The sequence below is a fragment of the Mustela nivalis genome (assembly GCF_964662115.1).
Source record: "Mustela nivalis genome assembly, chromosome: 2".
Lineage (NCBI taxonomy): Eukaryota > Metazoa > Chordata > Mammalia > Carnivora > Mustelidae > Mustela > Mustela nivalis.
In genome coordinates, this window is record NC_139021.1 from 172,114,935 (window position 1) to 172,129,402 (window position 14,468).

The window sequence follows — 14,468 nt, forward strand, 5'->3', positions numbered from 1 at the left end:
GAAGCAGGCTCCCCGCTGAGTAGAGAGCCTGATGCAGGGCTTGATCCCAGGACCCTCAGATCATGACCTGTGCTGAAGGCAGAGGCTTTAACCCACTGAGCCACCCAGGCGCCCCGATTTTTTTCTTCTTGTTGAAATTTACTATTAGGTTTCTGTCATAAATGTAAAAATTTCAGTTCTTATACTTTTGAATTCTAGATTTGGGTAACTTCTGTATCTTTTGTTTTATATTTGATATGACATTTTTTATTTTTCTTTACTTCTTTAAACCTGTTTTCTTTAAGACTGAACATTTATAATAGCTGCTTTGAAGTTTTTTTTGCTTCATCTGACATCTGGGTTCTCTCAAAGGCATTTCCGTTGCCTGCTTTTCTCCCTGTGTATAGGTTACTCTTTTCTGTTTTGTTGCATGCCATAGTTTCCCCTGAACACTGAACATTTTAGAGAACATGTTGTAGCAATTCTGGATCCTGGTTTTTCCTCCTTTTCTGGAAGTGTTGTAGTTTTACTTATGTAGTGCCTTTACTGAACTGTTTTAGTGAAGTCATTTTCTTCCTCCAGTAGATCCTCTGATGTTGCTCCTTAGAATAAGCAGCCTGAGGATGCGCAAAACCCCCCCGGATGACAGGAGTGTTAGCGGGGCTTTCTGACTTTTCCCTCTGACTTCTGTGGGAAGCTATCTGATTGCATTACAACTACCTGCAAGCACCACTAGTTGCTGACTGTGGGTGAATTATTCTCAGCAATACTCTGGGGGTGTAAATTGCTCCCTAGTCTGAATTCAGTTTCAGCCCTTTTTCAGGCATGGTCTTTGAGACCAGTCTTAGAGATTTTGACTCTACTATGGCTCTTACTAGCTGTCTTTTCCCCTGCTTTTCTCTGGTGAACTCCTCTCTATTCTGTGTTTTAGCTGATTGCTCTCAGGGAGTTGCCAACTGTCTCTTAATTGCTTACAGTGGAAACCTCCATTGTTTTTGAGAGTGCCCTCAGAGCTTGAAGTTTCCCACCTTTTATTACAAATAAACTCAGTTCGCTTGGGACATCTGTGGCGCTCTCTTTTTCTTCGCCTGCGTCTCCCTGGTGTGGGATGGGGTGAGACTCTGTGCCACTACTTTGGAATTGTAGGTGGGGTTAGTAGTCTGTTCCTCCTGGAGTGATTCCACTGTGCTCTGTGCAGGAAGTAGATGAGGGACAGTGACCTTTGCTCTTCTCAGCTTGCATAGAACTTCTGCCTATGACTGATATGGGGTGATGATTTCTTGGCCCTCTTAGCCAGCTTACAGCATATGAATGGGGACTAGGTCAAGGATGAAAGATTTTGTTACCCAGAACTGGGGGCCATGAGAAGTATTGGCTGTCTGCTGTTCCTGGTTAGATATCAGTGGCCTGGACTAGGAGGTGAGGAATGAAGGAGCTGTCTGTTCTCAGCTTTACCCACCTGGAGTTGAACTTCCTCCTTGCTGAACTAGTTGTGTGTGTGTGTGGTGGAGGAGGGTGCTGTTATGGGGAAGGATGGGAGTAGATAGTGGGTTAAGTATTATGGATTCCTGCTGTTCTTACTGAAATTTCGTAGGCATTCTTGAGTAAATATTTATTTATTTATTGACAAATAACAATTATTTGTTGTTGCTCTTACTAAATTTTTCTGAGAAATTAAATGCCGTTTTTTGGTAATTTTTACCAATTATAGTTCTCTCCCTATAGAGTTTGTGGGACTCCTTATCTTGCTGTTATGGAAGTCAGCTCCATATTCTTTAAGCATTAATTGCTATAGGTTTTTGAGATATATACTATACATATCTTACTCATTATACTGTATGTACTGGGTTTACATTCTGATTCGTTTTAGTAGCACTGCTTTATTTGGAATACTTACGAAATATTGATTCATATTGAGTCATGCAGTTTATTAGATTTCAGTACATTAAGGTGAAATATAATTATGAGCATATATTTATAGTACTTTCAGTTATACTTCAATTAATTAAAAATGTTTATATTAATTTGATGTTTCTTAAAAATACATTATGATTTTACACAATATGGATCTATCTCAAAAATAATCTTAAGCAAAATAATGTGTATACAAATGGATACAGGCTATATGATTCTATTTTATAAAGTACAGCAACAATACAAATAGAACAAACAATCCTAAGCTTGGTATGGAACCACAAAAGAATCAGAACAGTGGTAATCTTTTAAAAAAATATCTCAGTACTCTTTACACAGTTATGTTCATCTTGTGAAATTTCATTGAATTTTAGACATGTGCATCTTTATGTATGTTATATTTAAATAAAAATTAAATGGTGTATTATGGGATCCATGTGAATTATTAGTTTTAACTGAATACAGTTCAGAGTAAATTTATTATATTAAACTTTCTATTTACTTTTGTATTTAAAACTTATGGTACTTTGGTCCTCTAGTTTTAAGGACACTTGTTTGCTACTTTTATAAATGAAATAAAAGTTCAAAATACAAATTATAAAATCATGAACAATTATGTTTAATATTGTGTTTCCTCAGAACATTTGAATTAACTGTGAATCTCAAAATATTTTAAAAATATTGAAATTTAGAGGACATGTATGAATTGTTAAAAAATAAAGCATGTTATTTTCATAATTTGAAGGAAAATTCTATATGCAAGTTAGACCCTTTATATAATATATATAAAATCAGGGAGGTCTTTTTATCCTTTGTAATACATTTTCAAATTTTATCCTGTAGGACTATTTTGAAAGAAAGTGGGTTTGCCAGATACCTTCATTCAGCTGTTCTTATCAATGGAGCTATGCTTATTTTTGGAGGAAATACCCATAATGACACTTCCTTGAGTAACGGTGCAAAATGTTTTTCTGCCGATTTCCTGGCATATGACATAGGTATGTATCTGTTAGGATTGTACAAAGTAGGAAATACCAGAAATTTGTCATATAGAGATTATCAAATACATTAATTGACAGCATGTGTATATGTCATTTTAGAGATAAATTCAGTGACAGATTATGAATGGAATTCTCTCTAATTTCAGCACAATAGTAGTATAGGGCCAGGAGAACAGACACTATAGGTTTAAGCATCCTTTTTGAGGGCTTTTGTATATTGTATCCCTGTGTGAGCCCTTTATCAGTCTATTATGTTGCCTTATTAGTTTTGATAACAGACAGATATGGGGCTCTGTCAAATTATATAAATTACAAGTAGTAGGAATGCAAATATTTTAGGGTTAGTGTGTATGAGCAAAGATGCATTTAAATTAAACACGGAGTTATAGTTCCTTTGTGTAGGAAGATGATAGAAGTAAAGAGAGGAGTATAGAGACAGTAGAGCTAAGAAAATAAGATTTGGGGACAAAATGGAAACCCAGAACATACCTGGGAAGGAAGTAACCAAATAAGAATATTTTTCAGAGAGTCAGAAGTACAGTGTATTTATATATTTTCTTAATTTTGTTTATGCTATCTATAGTCCTTTAATTTCTAAACATTAAATGAGTATATTTTTTGAAATACTAAATTTAGCTACCCCGTGGACCAGTATAGTGAAAATACTTCTTCTCTTTGTGTCATTTTATAGATGAAGATTACTTGATATTTAAAATATATTTAACAGTAGTTCAGAACAGTTTTAATTGATGGTGTAAAGTAATATGTCAATTTTAAGCTATTATGAAACTTCCTGATAAATAAAAATAAAAAATAAACTAAAGAATAACACACTTATTGGATTTAAGAGATATAGTTTTGCTCTTAAACATCATAAACGCACATAGTCTACTTTGAAAAATTATTTCAAGTGGTGGCATATAAAAAAATTATGCCTATTAGTAAGGACTTTGGTTTTTATATTGTTATACATTTGGAAGGAAATTCCTAGTGATAAAATTAAGCATACTTTTTGATTCTAAACTGTGAGTATCTGTCTGTGATTAATCATTATAAAGAATCCACTGCCTTTAGGATTTTTAGATACTAAATAATTAAATCTTTACCTTTTTGGACTAATAATTTGAAGTGATAATTCATTATCAAAATTGGATTGTCTTGGTTTATAAATTAGTGCTGAGATCCTGAAAAATGGATTAAATAATGTTCTGAATCTAGGCTCCTTTTTATGATCTGTTATTGCCAGGCTGAGGCTGCCAACATATTTTTTTGGTTGTGATGAGACAGTAAGCTTATTTCTCTGGAGGTAGATGAAGGGATTTTGTTTCATTTCATTTTTTCTTTTATGAATAAAAACTGAGAAAAGTGTAGAATTTGTTATTATTGTTAAAAACCTATGAAGTGAGATTTTGGACTTTTTCAGAAGATTCTTCAAGGAGTTACCACCTACTTTGTATACTTTAATGAAGGAGTTAATGTTGAGGTATTTTGTAGCTAACATATTGGGAAATTAATTTTATTCTTTCCATATTCAAGATTATTATATCTTAGGGTTTATGTATCAGAAAAGCTTATCCATGTGAAAAATAATAGAGGTATTAGATTAGTTTGAAAGAGATCAGATTATCATTTTTCTAATTACTATTTGTTAAGTGTTTCTAAGGATTAGATAGTATGCTAAGGACTTTATATACAATATCTTAACCTCTCTAATAATTTTGTAACAAGGTGTTAATAAACTCATTTCTGGAATAGTAAGCCCAAAACCATGCAGGTGGTAAGTGGTACATCCAGCTTTTGTAACTCCTAAAACTTACATAGTCTTTCTACTTGAGTATCTTGTGCTGCTATTTGGTTGGATCCATTTTATGTTCTAATTTTGTAACAGATTATCAGACACTTATATTTAATAATGTTTTTTAATGCTGTGGAAAGATAGAAACAAATACCAGTTTCGTTTTTCAAGCAAATTGTTCAGATGGGAGAGAGAATAACATTTTAAGCAGTTTTTACACTTAAATATAACATTAACAATTAACAACAAAATATTAACAATATTAACAAAACCTAAAACAACCATATAATTCAACATAGGATAAAAGTGTTCTGTTTTATCTAATTTAATTATTTTTGTGCAGTTCCCAATAAAGCTGTCCCCCCAAATCTGTTTTTATTCTCTTGAATTTGTGGCATCAAATGTTGGAATGTTTTCCTGGGAAAAATATTTTTTATATTTCATAAAATGTTTTCTAAAATAGTTGTTTTCCTTATGGAGTATATTTTATGGAAATAAAATACAACCATTGCATAATGAACCAACTGGAAAATAGATCTGTTTTGAAAAAAAGGTCATCTTGCTAATTTTTCTCTTTAGTACATTATCCTTGGACTTTTATGGCATATTTATCTGGAGTGCACCTGAGGAGTTAGCTGATTGTATTGTGTTTTATGATGTTTAAATAAATAGGAATATTTGTGCCAATATGTTGCTCTAAAAAGTACTATTTCAACCTTAATTGCCATAGTAAATTTTACATGGTGAATATTGTTAATCTTTGAGGACATAACCTTGACTTCACAGTTCTCATTGTTACACTATAGATGATAGATGTGGAAGGCACATGGCAGTGATTTTTTAACATGGCTGTACCTTGGCATCCCCCTTGAAGATTATAGGGAAGAACTTAGATCTGTATAAACTGATTCTCTTAGATTAGGCACTGGGCATCTGTATTTTAAAAAAGCAACTCTAGTGCATAATTCTATGTTAGGCCTACCAAACATTCTTGTAATAGCTCTTCATTTCATGATTCTGAAATAATGTCTCAAAATTCAGTTCAGGGCTGGTGAATGAGACTGAATCAACTCTAATATAGAATGATATATTACTTAACGATCTTGTTTATAAATCTAGCTTGAGATCAGATAACTTTGTTTTTTTTTTGTTATTGTTAGTGGTAGTATTACTGCTTTCAGAAAGCCCCATGACACTTTATTCAAGATGAAAATGATCTTTGTGGTAAAGATAACCTTCGGCTAAAGATGTAATGGAAAAACATGCCTCATGTTCATCTCCTGTTATTAGACATTTATACTCTGAAATTATTTGGCTGTGTGAAGTATGCATTGTCATAAAAGTTAGTTTTCTAGGGTTAGAAGGAAAAAAGGTATCAGGTTGTTAGTTTTTTTTTTTTTTTTCCACATCTCTAAAGTATCTCTAAGTAGTTTGAGGATTTCAGCATTTACAAATGAGAGATTGTCCTGAATTGAAACAGACATTAATAATGAACTGAATTTTGAGACATTATTTCAGAATCATGAAATGAAGAGCTATTACAAGAATGTTTGGTAGGCCTAACATAGAATTATGACCCTTTAAATACAAATGGTAGTCATTCTTTTCTAGTAAGAAAATTTGCCCAGTGGTTAAGAGGATGTATAGAATTCTGAACAAGATGAAAGACAACTCAGAGATACAGGGATCATATATCTTTTTCTTTAGAAAGATAGTAGAAATACCAAAGTGTGATTTCCTGAATTAGACTAAAGTAAGATTTATATTAGAAATACATCTTGCAGAAAGTAGATATATTGAAACTGAAATGAAAAATCAGATCAAAATAATAAGATCAAATCAGATCAAAATAATAAGAGTTCTAAAAATTTTTTTATTTCTGGGCGCCTGGGTGGCTCAGTGGGTTAAGACTGCCTTCGGCTCAAGTCATGATCTCAGAGTCCTGGGATCAAGTCCCGCATCGGGCTCTCTGCTCGGCAGGGAGCCTGCTTCCTCGTCTTTCTCTCTCTGCCTGCCTCTCTGCCTACTTGTGATCTCTCTCTGTCAAATAAATAAATAAACAAATAAAAATTTAAAGAAAAATTTTCAAGATTAATTTATTCATTTGAGAGAGAAAGAGAGCACACAGGAGGAGGACCAGAGGGAATAGAATCTTGAACAGATCCCCCATCTCCAAGTGCAGAGCCCCACATGAGGCTCAACCCAGTACTCTGAGATCATGATCTGAGCCACAGTCAAGAGTTAGAAACTTAACTGAGCCAGCAAGGCACCCCAATTTTATTATTTTTTTAAGTGAGCTCTACATTCAATCTGGAGTTTGAACTCAGAACTCTGAGATCAAGAGTTGTATGCTCTACGAAGTGAGCAAGCCAGGTGCTCTAATAATAAGAGTTTTTAAACTAAATTTCTTGAACATGACAGTTTTACTTATGACATTAATTTCTTGGTAGGTGATTATTTGAAAACAAATTGAGTAAAGAGAACTTAAAACTAATTTCATATTTAGAGAAGCAGTGTTATTTTAATTGGCAATGTGTAGTAATATGTACAGTTAACCACACAGTTAAAACACAGTGAAGTTGTAGTTCACCATACCATTAAAAATCACTTGACTGGGTTATGAGCTTAGCACGCATATTTTTGTACACTCCTATAGAATGTATGTGTGTGTGTGTGTGTGTGTGTGTGTGTGTATGTTCAATGGATATAATTTTATAAGATATATAATTTCATTAAAAATCATATTTAAATAAAACATCTAATTATTTAATTTTTAAAAATTTTTTTATTTTTTATAAACAAATATTTTTATCCCTAGGGGTACAGGTCTGTGAATCGCCAGGTTTACACCCTTCACAGCACTCACCAAAGCACATACCCTCCCCAATGTCCATAACCCCACCCCACTTCTCCCAACCCCCCTACCCCCAGCAACCCTCAGTTTGTTTTGTGAGATTAAGAGTCACTTATGGTTTGTCTCCTTCCCAATCCCATCTTGATTCATTGATTCTTCTCCTACCCACTTAAGCCCCCATGTTGCATCACCACTTCCTCATATCAGGGAGATCATATGATAGTTGTCTTTCTCTGCTTGACTTATTTTGCTAAGCATGATACGCTCTAGTTCCATCCATGTTGTCGCAAATGACAAGATTTCATTTCTTTTGATGGTTGCATAGTATCCCATTGTGTATATATACCACATCTTCTTGATCCATTCATCTGTTGATGGACATCTAGGTTCTTTCCATAGTTTGGCTATTGTGGACATTGCTGCTATAAACATTCGGGTGCACGTGCCCCTTTGGATCACTACGTTTGTATCTTTAGGGTAAATACCCAGTAGTGCAATTGCTGGGTCATAGGGCAGTTCTATTTTCAACATTTTGAGGAACCTCCATGTTGTTTTCCAGAGTGGCTGCACCAGCTTGCATTCCCACCAACAGTGTAGGAGGGTTCCCCTTTCTCCGCATCCTTGCCAGCATTTGTCATTTCCTGACTTGTTGATTTTAGCCATTCTGACTGGTGTGAGGTGATATCTCATTGTGGTTTTGATTTGTATTTCCCTGATGCCGAGTGATATGGAGCACTTTTTCATGGGTCTGTTGGCCATCTGGATGTCTTCTTTGCAGAAATGTCTGTTCATGTCCTCTGCCCATTTCTTGATTGGATTATTTGTTCTTTGGGTGTTGAGTTTGCTAAGTTCTTTATAGATTCTGGACACTAGTCCTTTATCTGATATGTCATTTGCAAATATATTCTCCCATTCTGTCAGTTGTCTTTTGATTTTGTTAACTGTTTCCTTTGCTGTGCAAAAGCTTTTGATCTTGATGAAATCCCAATAGTTCATTTTTGTCCTTGCTTCCCTTGCCTTTGGCATTGTTCCTAGGAAGATGTTGCTGCGGCTGAGGTCGAAGAGGTTGCTGCCTGTGTTCTCCTCAAGGATTTTGATGGATTCCTTTTGCACATTGAGGTCCTTCATCCATTTTGAGTCTATTTTTGTGTGTGGTGTAAGGAAATGGTCCAATTTCATTTTTCTGCATGTGGCTGTCCAATTTTCCCAGCACCATTTATTGAAGAGGCTGTCTTTTTTCCATTGGACATTCTTTCCTGCTTTGTCGAAGATTAGTTGACCATAGAGTTGAGGGTCTATTTCTGGGCTCTCTATTCTGTTCCATTGATCTATGTGTCTGTTTTTGTGCCAGTGCTATGCTGTCTTGATGATGATAACTTTGTAATAGAGCTTGAAGTTCGGAATTGTGATGCCACCAACTTTGGCTTTCTTTTTCAATATCCCTTTGGGTTTTCGAGGTCATTTCTGGTTCCATATAAATTTTAGAATTATTTGTTCCATTTCTTTGAAAAACATGGATGGTACTTTGATAGGAATTGCATTAAATGTGTAGATTGCTTTAGGTAGCATAGACATTTTCACAATATTTATTCTTCCAATCCAGGAGCATGGAACATTTTTCCATTTCTTTGTGTCTTCCTCAATTTCTTTCTTGAGTACTTTATAGTTTTCTGAGTATAGATTCTTAGCCTCTTTGGTTAGGTTTATTCCTAGGTATCTTATGTTTTGGGGTGTAATTGTAAATGGGATAGACTCCTTAATTACTCTTTCGTCTGTCTTGTTGTTGGTGTAGAGAAATGCAACTGATTTCTGTGCATTGATTTTATATCCTGACACTTTACTGAATTCCTGTACAAGTTCTAGCAGTTTTGGAGTGGAGTCTTTTGGGTTTTCCACATATGGTATCATATCATCTGCGAAGAGTGATAGTTTGACTTCTTTGCTGATTTGGATGCCTTTAATTTCCTTTTGTTGTCTGATTGCTGAGGCTAGGACTTCTAGTACTATGTTGAATAGCAGTGGTGATAATGGACATCCCTGCCGTGTTCCTGACCTTAGCGGAAAAGCTTTCAGTTTTTCTCCATTGAGAATATTTGCAGTGGGTTTTTCATAGATGGCTTTGATGATATTGAGGTATGTGCCCTCTATCCCTACACTTTGAAGAGTTTTGATCAGGAAGGGATGCTGTACTTTGTCAAATGCTTTTTCAGCATCTATTGAGAGTATCATATGGTTCTTGTCTTTCTTTTATTGATGTGTTATATCACATTGACTGATTTGCGGATGTTGAACCAACCTTGCAGCCCTGGAATAAATCCCACTTGGTCGTGAATAATCCTTTTAATGTACTGTTGAATCCTATTGGCTATTATTTTGGGGAGAATTTTCGCATCTGTGTTCATCAAGGATATTGGTCTATAGCTCTCTTTTTTGATGGGATCCTTGTCTGGTTTTGGGATCAAGGTGATGCTGGCCTCATAAAATGAGTTTGGAAGTTTTCCTTCCATTTCTATTTTTTGGAACAGTTTCAGGAGAATAGTAATTAGTTCTTTTTTAAATGTTTGGTAGAATTTCCCCGGGAAGCCGTCTGGCCCTGGGCTTTTGTTTGTTTGGAGATTTTTAATGACTGTTTCAATCTCCTTACTGGTTATAGGTCTGTTCAGGCTTTCTATTTCTTCCTGGTTCAGTTGTGGTAGTTTATATGTTTCTAGGAATGCATCCATTTCTTCCAGATTGTCAAATTTATTGCCGTAGAGTTGCTTATAGTATGTTCTTATAATAGTTTGTATTTCTTTGGTGTTAGTTGTGATCTCTCCTCTTTCATTCATGATTTTATTTATTTGGGTCCTTTCTCTTTTCTTTTTGATAAGTCGGGCCAGGGGTTTATCAATTTTATTAATTCTTTCAAAGAACCAGCTCCTAGTTTCGTTGATTTGTTCTATTGTTTTTTTGGTTTCTATTTCATTGATTTCTGTTCTGATCTTTATGATTTCTCTTCTCCTGCTGGGCTTAGGGTTTCTTTCTTGTTCTTTCTCCAGCTCCTTTAGGTGTAGGGTTAGGTTGTGTACCTGAGACCTTTCTTGTTTCTTGAGAAAGGCTTGTACCGCTATATATTATCCTCTCAGGACTGCCTTTGTTGTGTCCCACAGATTTTGAACCGTTGTATTTTCATTGTCATTTGTTTCCATGTTTTTTTTTCAATTCTTTAATTTCCCGGTTGACCCATTCATTCTTTGGAAGGATGCTGTTTAGTCTCCTTGTATTTGGGTTCTTCCCAAACTTCCTCTTGTTTGGAGGAAGTTGTTTGCTCTGAGTTCTAGCTTCAGAGCATTGTGGTCTGAAATATGCAGGGATTAATCCCAATCTCTTGATACCGGTTGAGTCCTGATTTAGGACCGAGGATGTGATCTATTCTGGAGAATGTTCCATGTGCATTAGAGAAGAATGTGTATTCTGTTGCTTTGGGATGAAATGTTCTGAATATATCTGTGATGTCCATCTGGTCCAGTGTGTCGTTTAAGGCCTTTACTTCCTGTAGATCTTTTGCTTGGATGATCTGTGCATTTCAGTAAGGGGAGTGTTAAAGTCCCCTACTATTATTGTATTATTGTTGATGTGTTTCTTTGATTTTTGTTATTAATTGGTTTATATAGTTGGCTCCTCCCACGTTGGGGGCATAGATATTTAAAATTGTTAGATCTTCTTATTGGACAGTCCCTTTGAGTATGATATAGTGTCCTTCCTCATCTTTTATTATAGTCTTTGGTTTAAAATCTAATTGATCTGATATAAGGATTGCCACTCCTGCTTTCTTCTGATGTCCATTAGCATGGTAAATTCCTTTCCACCCCCTCACTTTAAATCTGGAGGTGTCTTCGGGCTTAAAATGAGTTTCTTGGAGGCAACCTATAGATGGGTCTTGTTTTTTTATCCATTCTGATACCCTGTGTCTTTTGACAGGGGCATTTAGCCCATTAGCATTCAGGTTAACTATTGGGAGATATGAATTTAGTGCCATTGTATTGCCTATAAGGTGATTGTTACTGTATATTGTCTCTGTTCCTTTCTGATCTATCACTTGTAGTCTCTCTCTTTGCTTAGAGGACCCCTTTCAATATTTCCTGTAGAGCTGGTTTGGTGTTTGCAAATTCTTTCAGTTTTTGTTTGTCCTGGAAGCTTTTAATCTCTCCTTCTATTTTCAATGATAGCCTAGCTGGATATAGTATTCTTGGCTGCATGTTTTTCTCGTTTAGTGCTCTGAAAATATCATGCCAGCTCTTTCTGGCCTGCCAGGACTCTGTGGATAAGTCAGCTGCCAATCTAATATTTTTACCATTGTATGTTACAGACTTCTTTTCCTGTGTGCTTTCAGGATTTTTTCTTTGTCACTAAGACTCGTAAATTTTACTATTAGGTGACGGGGTGTGGGCCTATTCTTATTGATTTTGAGGGGCGTTCTCTGAACCTCCTGAATTTTGATGCTCATTCCCTTTGCCATATTGGGGAAATTCTCCCCAATAATTCTCTCCAGTATACCTTCTGCTCCCCTCTCTCTTTCTTCTTCTTCTGGAATCCCAATATTCTAATGTTGTTTTGTTTTATGGTTTCACTTTTCTCTCGAATTCTCCCCTTGTGGTCCAGTAGCTGTTTTTCCCTCTTTTGCTCAGCTTCTTTATTCGCTGTCATTTGGTCTTCTATATCACTAATTCTTTCTTCTGCCTCATTTATCCTAGCAGTGAGAGCCTCCATTTTTGATTGCACCTCATTAATAGCTTTTTTGATTTCAACTTGGTTAGATTTTAGTTCTTTTATTTCTGCAGAAAGGGCTTTTATATCTCCCGAGAGGGTTTCTCTAATATCTTCCATGCCTTTTTCGAGCCCGGCTAGAACCTTGAGAATATTCATTCTGAACTCTAGATCTGACATATTACCAATGTCTGTATTGATTAGGTCCTAGCCTTTGGTACTGCCTCTTGTTCTTTTTTTTGTTGTGAATTTTTCTGCCTTGTCATTTTGTCCAGCTAAGAGTATATGAAGGAGCAAGTAAAATACTAAAAGGGTGGCAATAACCCCAGGAAAATATGCTTTAACCAAATCAGAAGAGATCCCAAATCATGAGGGGGGGAGAATGGGAATAAAAAGAGGTTCAAAAAGAAAGAAAGAAAAAAAAGAAAAAAAAAAGAAAAGAAAAAAGAAAAGAAAAGAATTTAAAAAAAGAAAACGAATAAAGAAAAATATGAAAAAGAAAAAATATATATATTAGATAAACTAGTTACAAACGTTAAATAAGAAAAGGGTAAAAGTTAAAAAAATATTTAGCAGAACATGAGAAAAAATTGAAAAAAGAAAAAAATTAAATTAACTGCAAGACTCAAAGAATCACTGGAATAAAACCATGAGTTCCATGCTTTGCTTTCTCCTCCTTTGGATTTCTGCTGCTCTCCTTGGTATTGAAACTGCACTCCTTGGTAGGTGAATTTGTTCTTGGCTGGATTTCTTGTTGATCTTCTGGGGGAGGGGCCTGGTGTAGTGATTCTCAAGTGTCTTTGCCCCAGGCGGAATTGCACAGCCCTTACTAGGGGCTGGGCTGAGTAATCCGCTCAGGTTTGCTTTCAGGAGCTTTTGTCCCTGAGCCCTTCGCTTTCAGTAGAGTTCTTTCAGAAAGTGGTTGTTTTTCTGTTTCCAGAATTGCTGTTCTTCTCTTCGATCTGCCGATGGATTTGCAGGTGTTTGCAATCTTTAGATAGGCTATCTAGCTGATCTCCTGCTAGCTGAAGTAGTTTCAGGCTGCTACTTCTCTGCCATCTTGACTCCTCTAATTATTTAATTTTTTGAACACACCAGCAAAATTATAAAAATCCCAACCTACTTGCTCTTTATAATTATTTTCATTTTCTGGAGGTAATTTTTTTAGTTCCTCTGTTAATCAAAATTTCTCTATACCCTTTGTTAAGTTGTTAGGGTTCTTCTTTGGTGAAATCAGCACCCCTTGCCTGGTCACCTGAAAGAACCTGTTTGTTTCTCTTTGTCATCAGAAAAACTCTTAAAAGTATTCACACATTTTTTTTACTGAATTTAGCCAACTGCTGTTTTTAGCTTTATTGTATATTTTGCTCAAGGGGTCCTTTCTATAATATACTATTATATAGAAAAATAGTATCTTCTTTTTTAAAAAGAGGCCAATAATTAAAGGAAAAAGTGACCTTTCATTTTGAGAAATGGAAGAACTAGAATTTGTTAAATGTTTCCTGTGGTGCTTGGCACTTATCACGTGCTTTATGATATAATGCATCATAACCTCTAATAACACCTATGTAGTATGTATGGTTATATTATTTTATAGGGGAAGAAACTGATTTAGCATGGTTAAACCCAAAGTCACATAGGTCATAAGATGGTCTATTTAGAATTTGAACCCAAGCCTAAGTTCAAATTTCTTTTGATTCTACCACTATGCTATGATAATGATTTTTTTCTCTGATTTAACAGGAAAATATTTAAATGATCTTTAATTGGGGAAAGGGCATATAATATTTGCTAATGTGGCAAGTCACTCAAGAAAATTAGTTTTATTAGTAGATTTAGAGTTAATCAGATATTTAAGGCATATTTGAATTATAATTGTACCTCCCCTCTCCCACAAATTAATCAGAGAATACTGATCTCAAGATAGGAACTCAAGGAAGAAGAAAAATGAAAAAAGAAAAACGAATAAATCTTTCTTTCTCTTAACAGATCTACTAGCATTTTGAGAGATTGTTTTGAATGCAAAAATTGCTGAATACTGATTCTTGTAATAAAATATAAAACTGAAAGAAAAGTTTTCAAATGTCTTAACAGAACCCCAGGGGAAGAGGGCATGGGGAAGCAGTCATGAATATAGAATAAAAAATTTAAAATAAATTATTAGCAAATAGAACTTGAC

At 35.0% G+C, this 14,468-nt stretch overlaps 1 protein-coding gene across 3 annotated transcripts in view; it reads left to right on the top strand.

Annotated features, from left to right (window-relative positions):
- The window catches only part of ATRNL1 (attractin like 1), an 815,229-nt gene that overhangs the window by 119,529 nt on the left and 681,232 nt on the right, over positions 1 to 14,468 (top strand). For all 3 annotated transcript variants that reach the window (XM_082721458.1, XM_082721457.1, XM_082721456.1), the window contains exon 10: positions 2,737 to 2,891. In XM_082721458.1, coding sequence (XP_082577584.1) covers positions 2,737 to 2,891 — 155 coding nt within the window. The remainder of the gene's footprint in view (positions 1 to 2,736; positions 2,892 to 14,468) is intronic.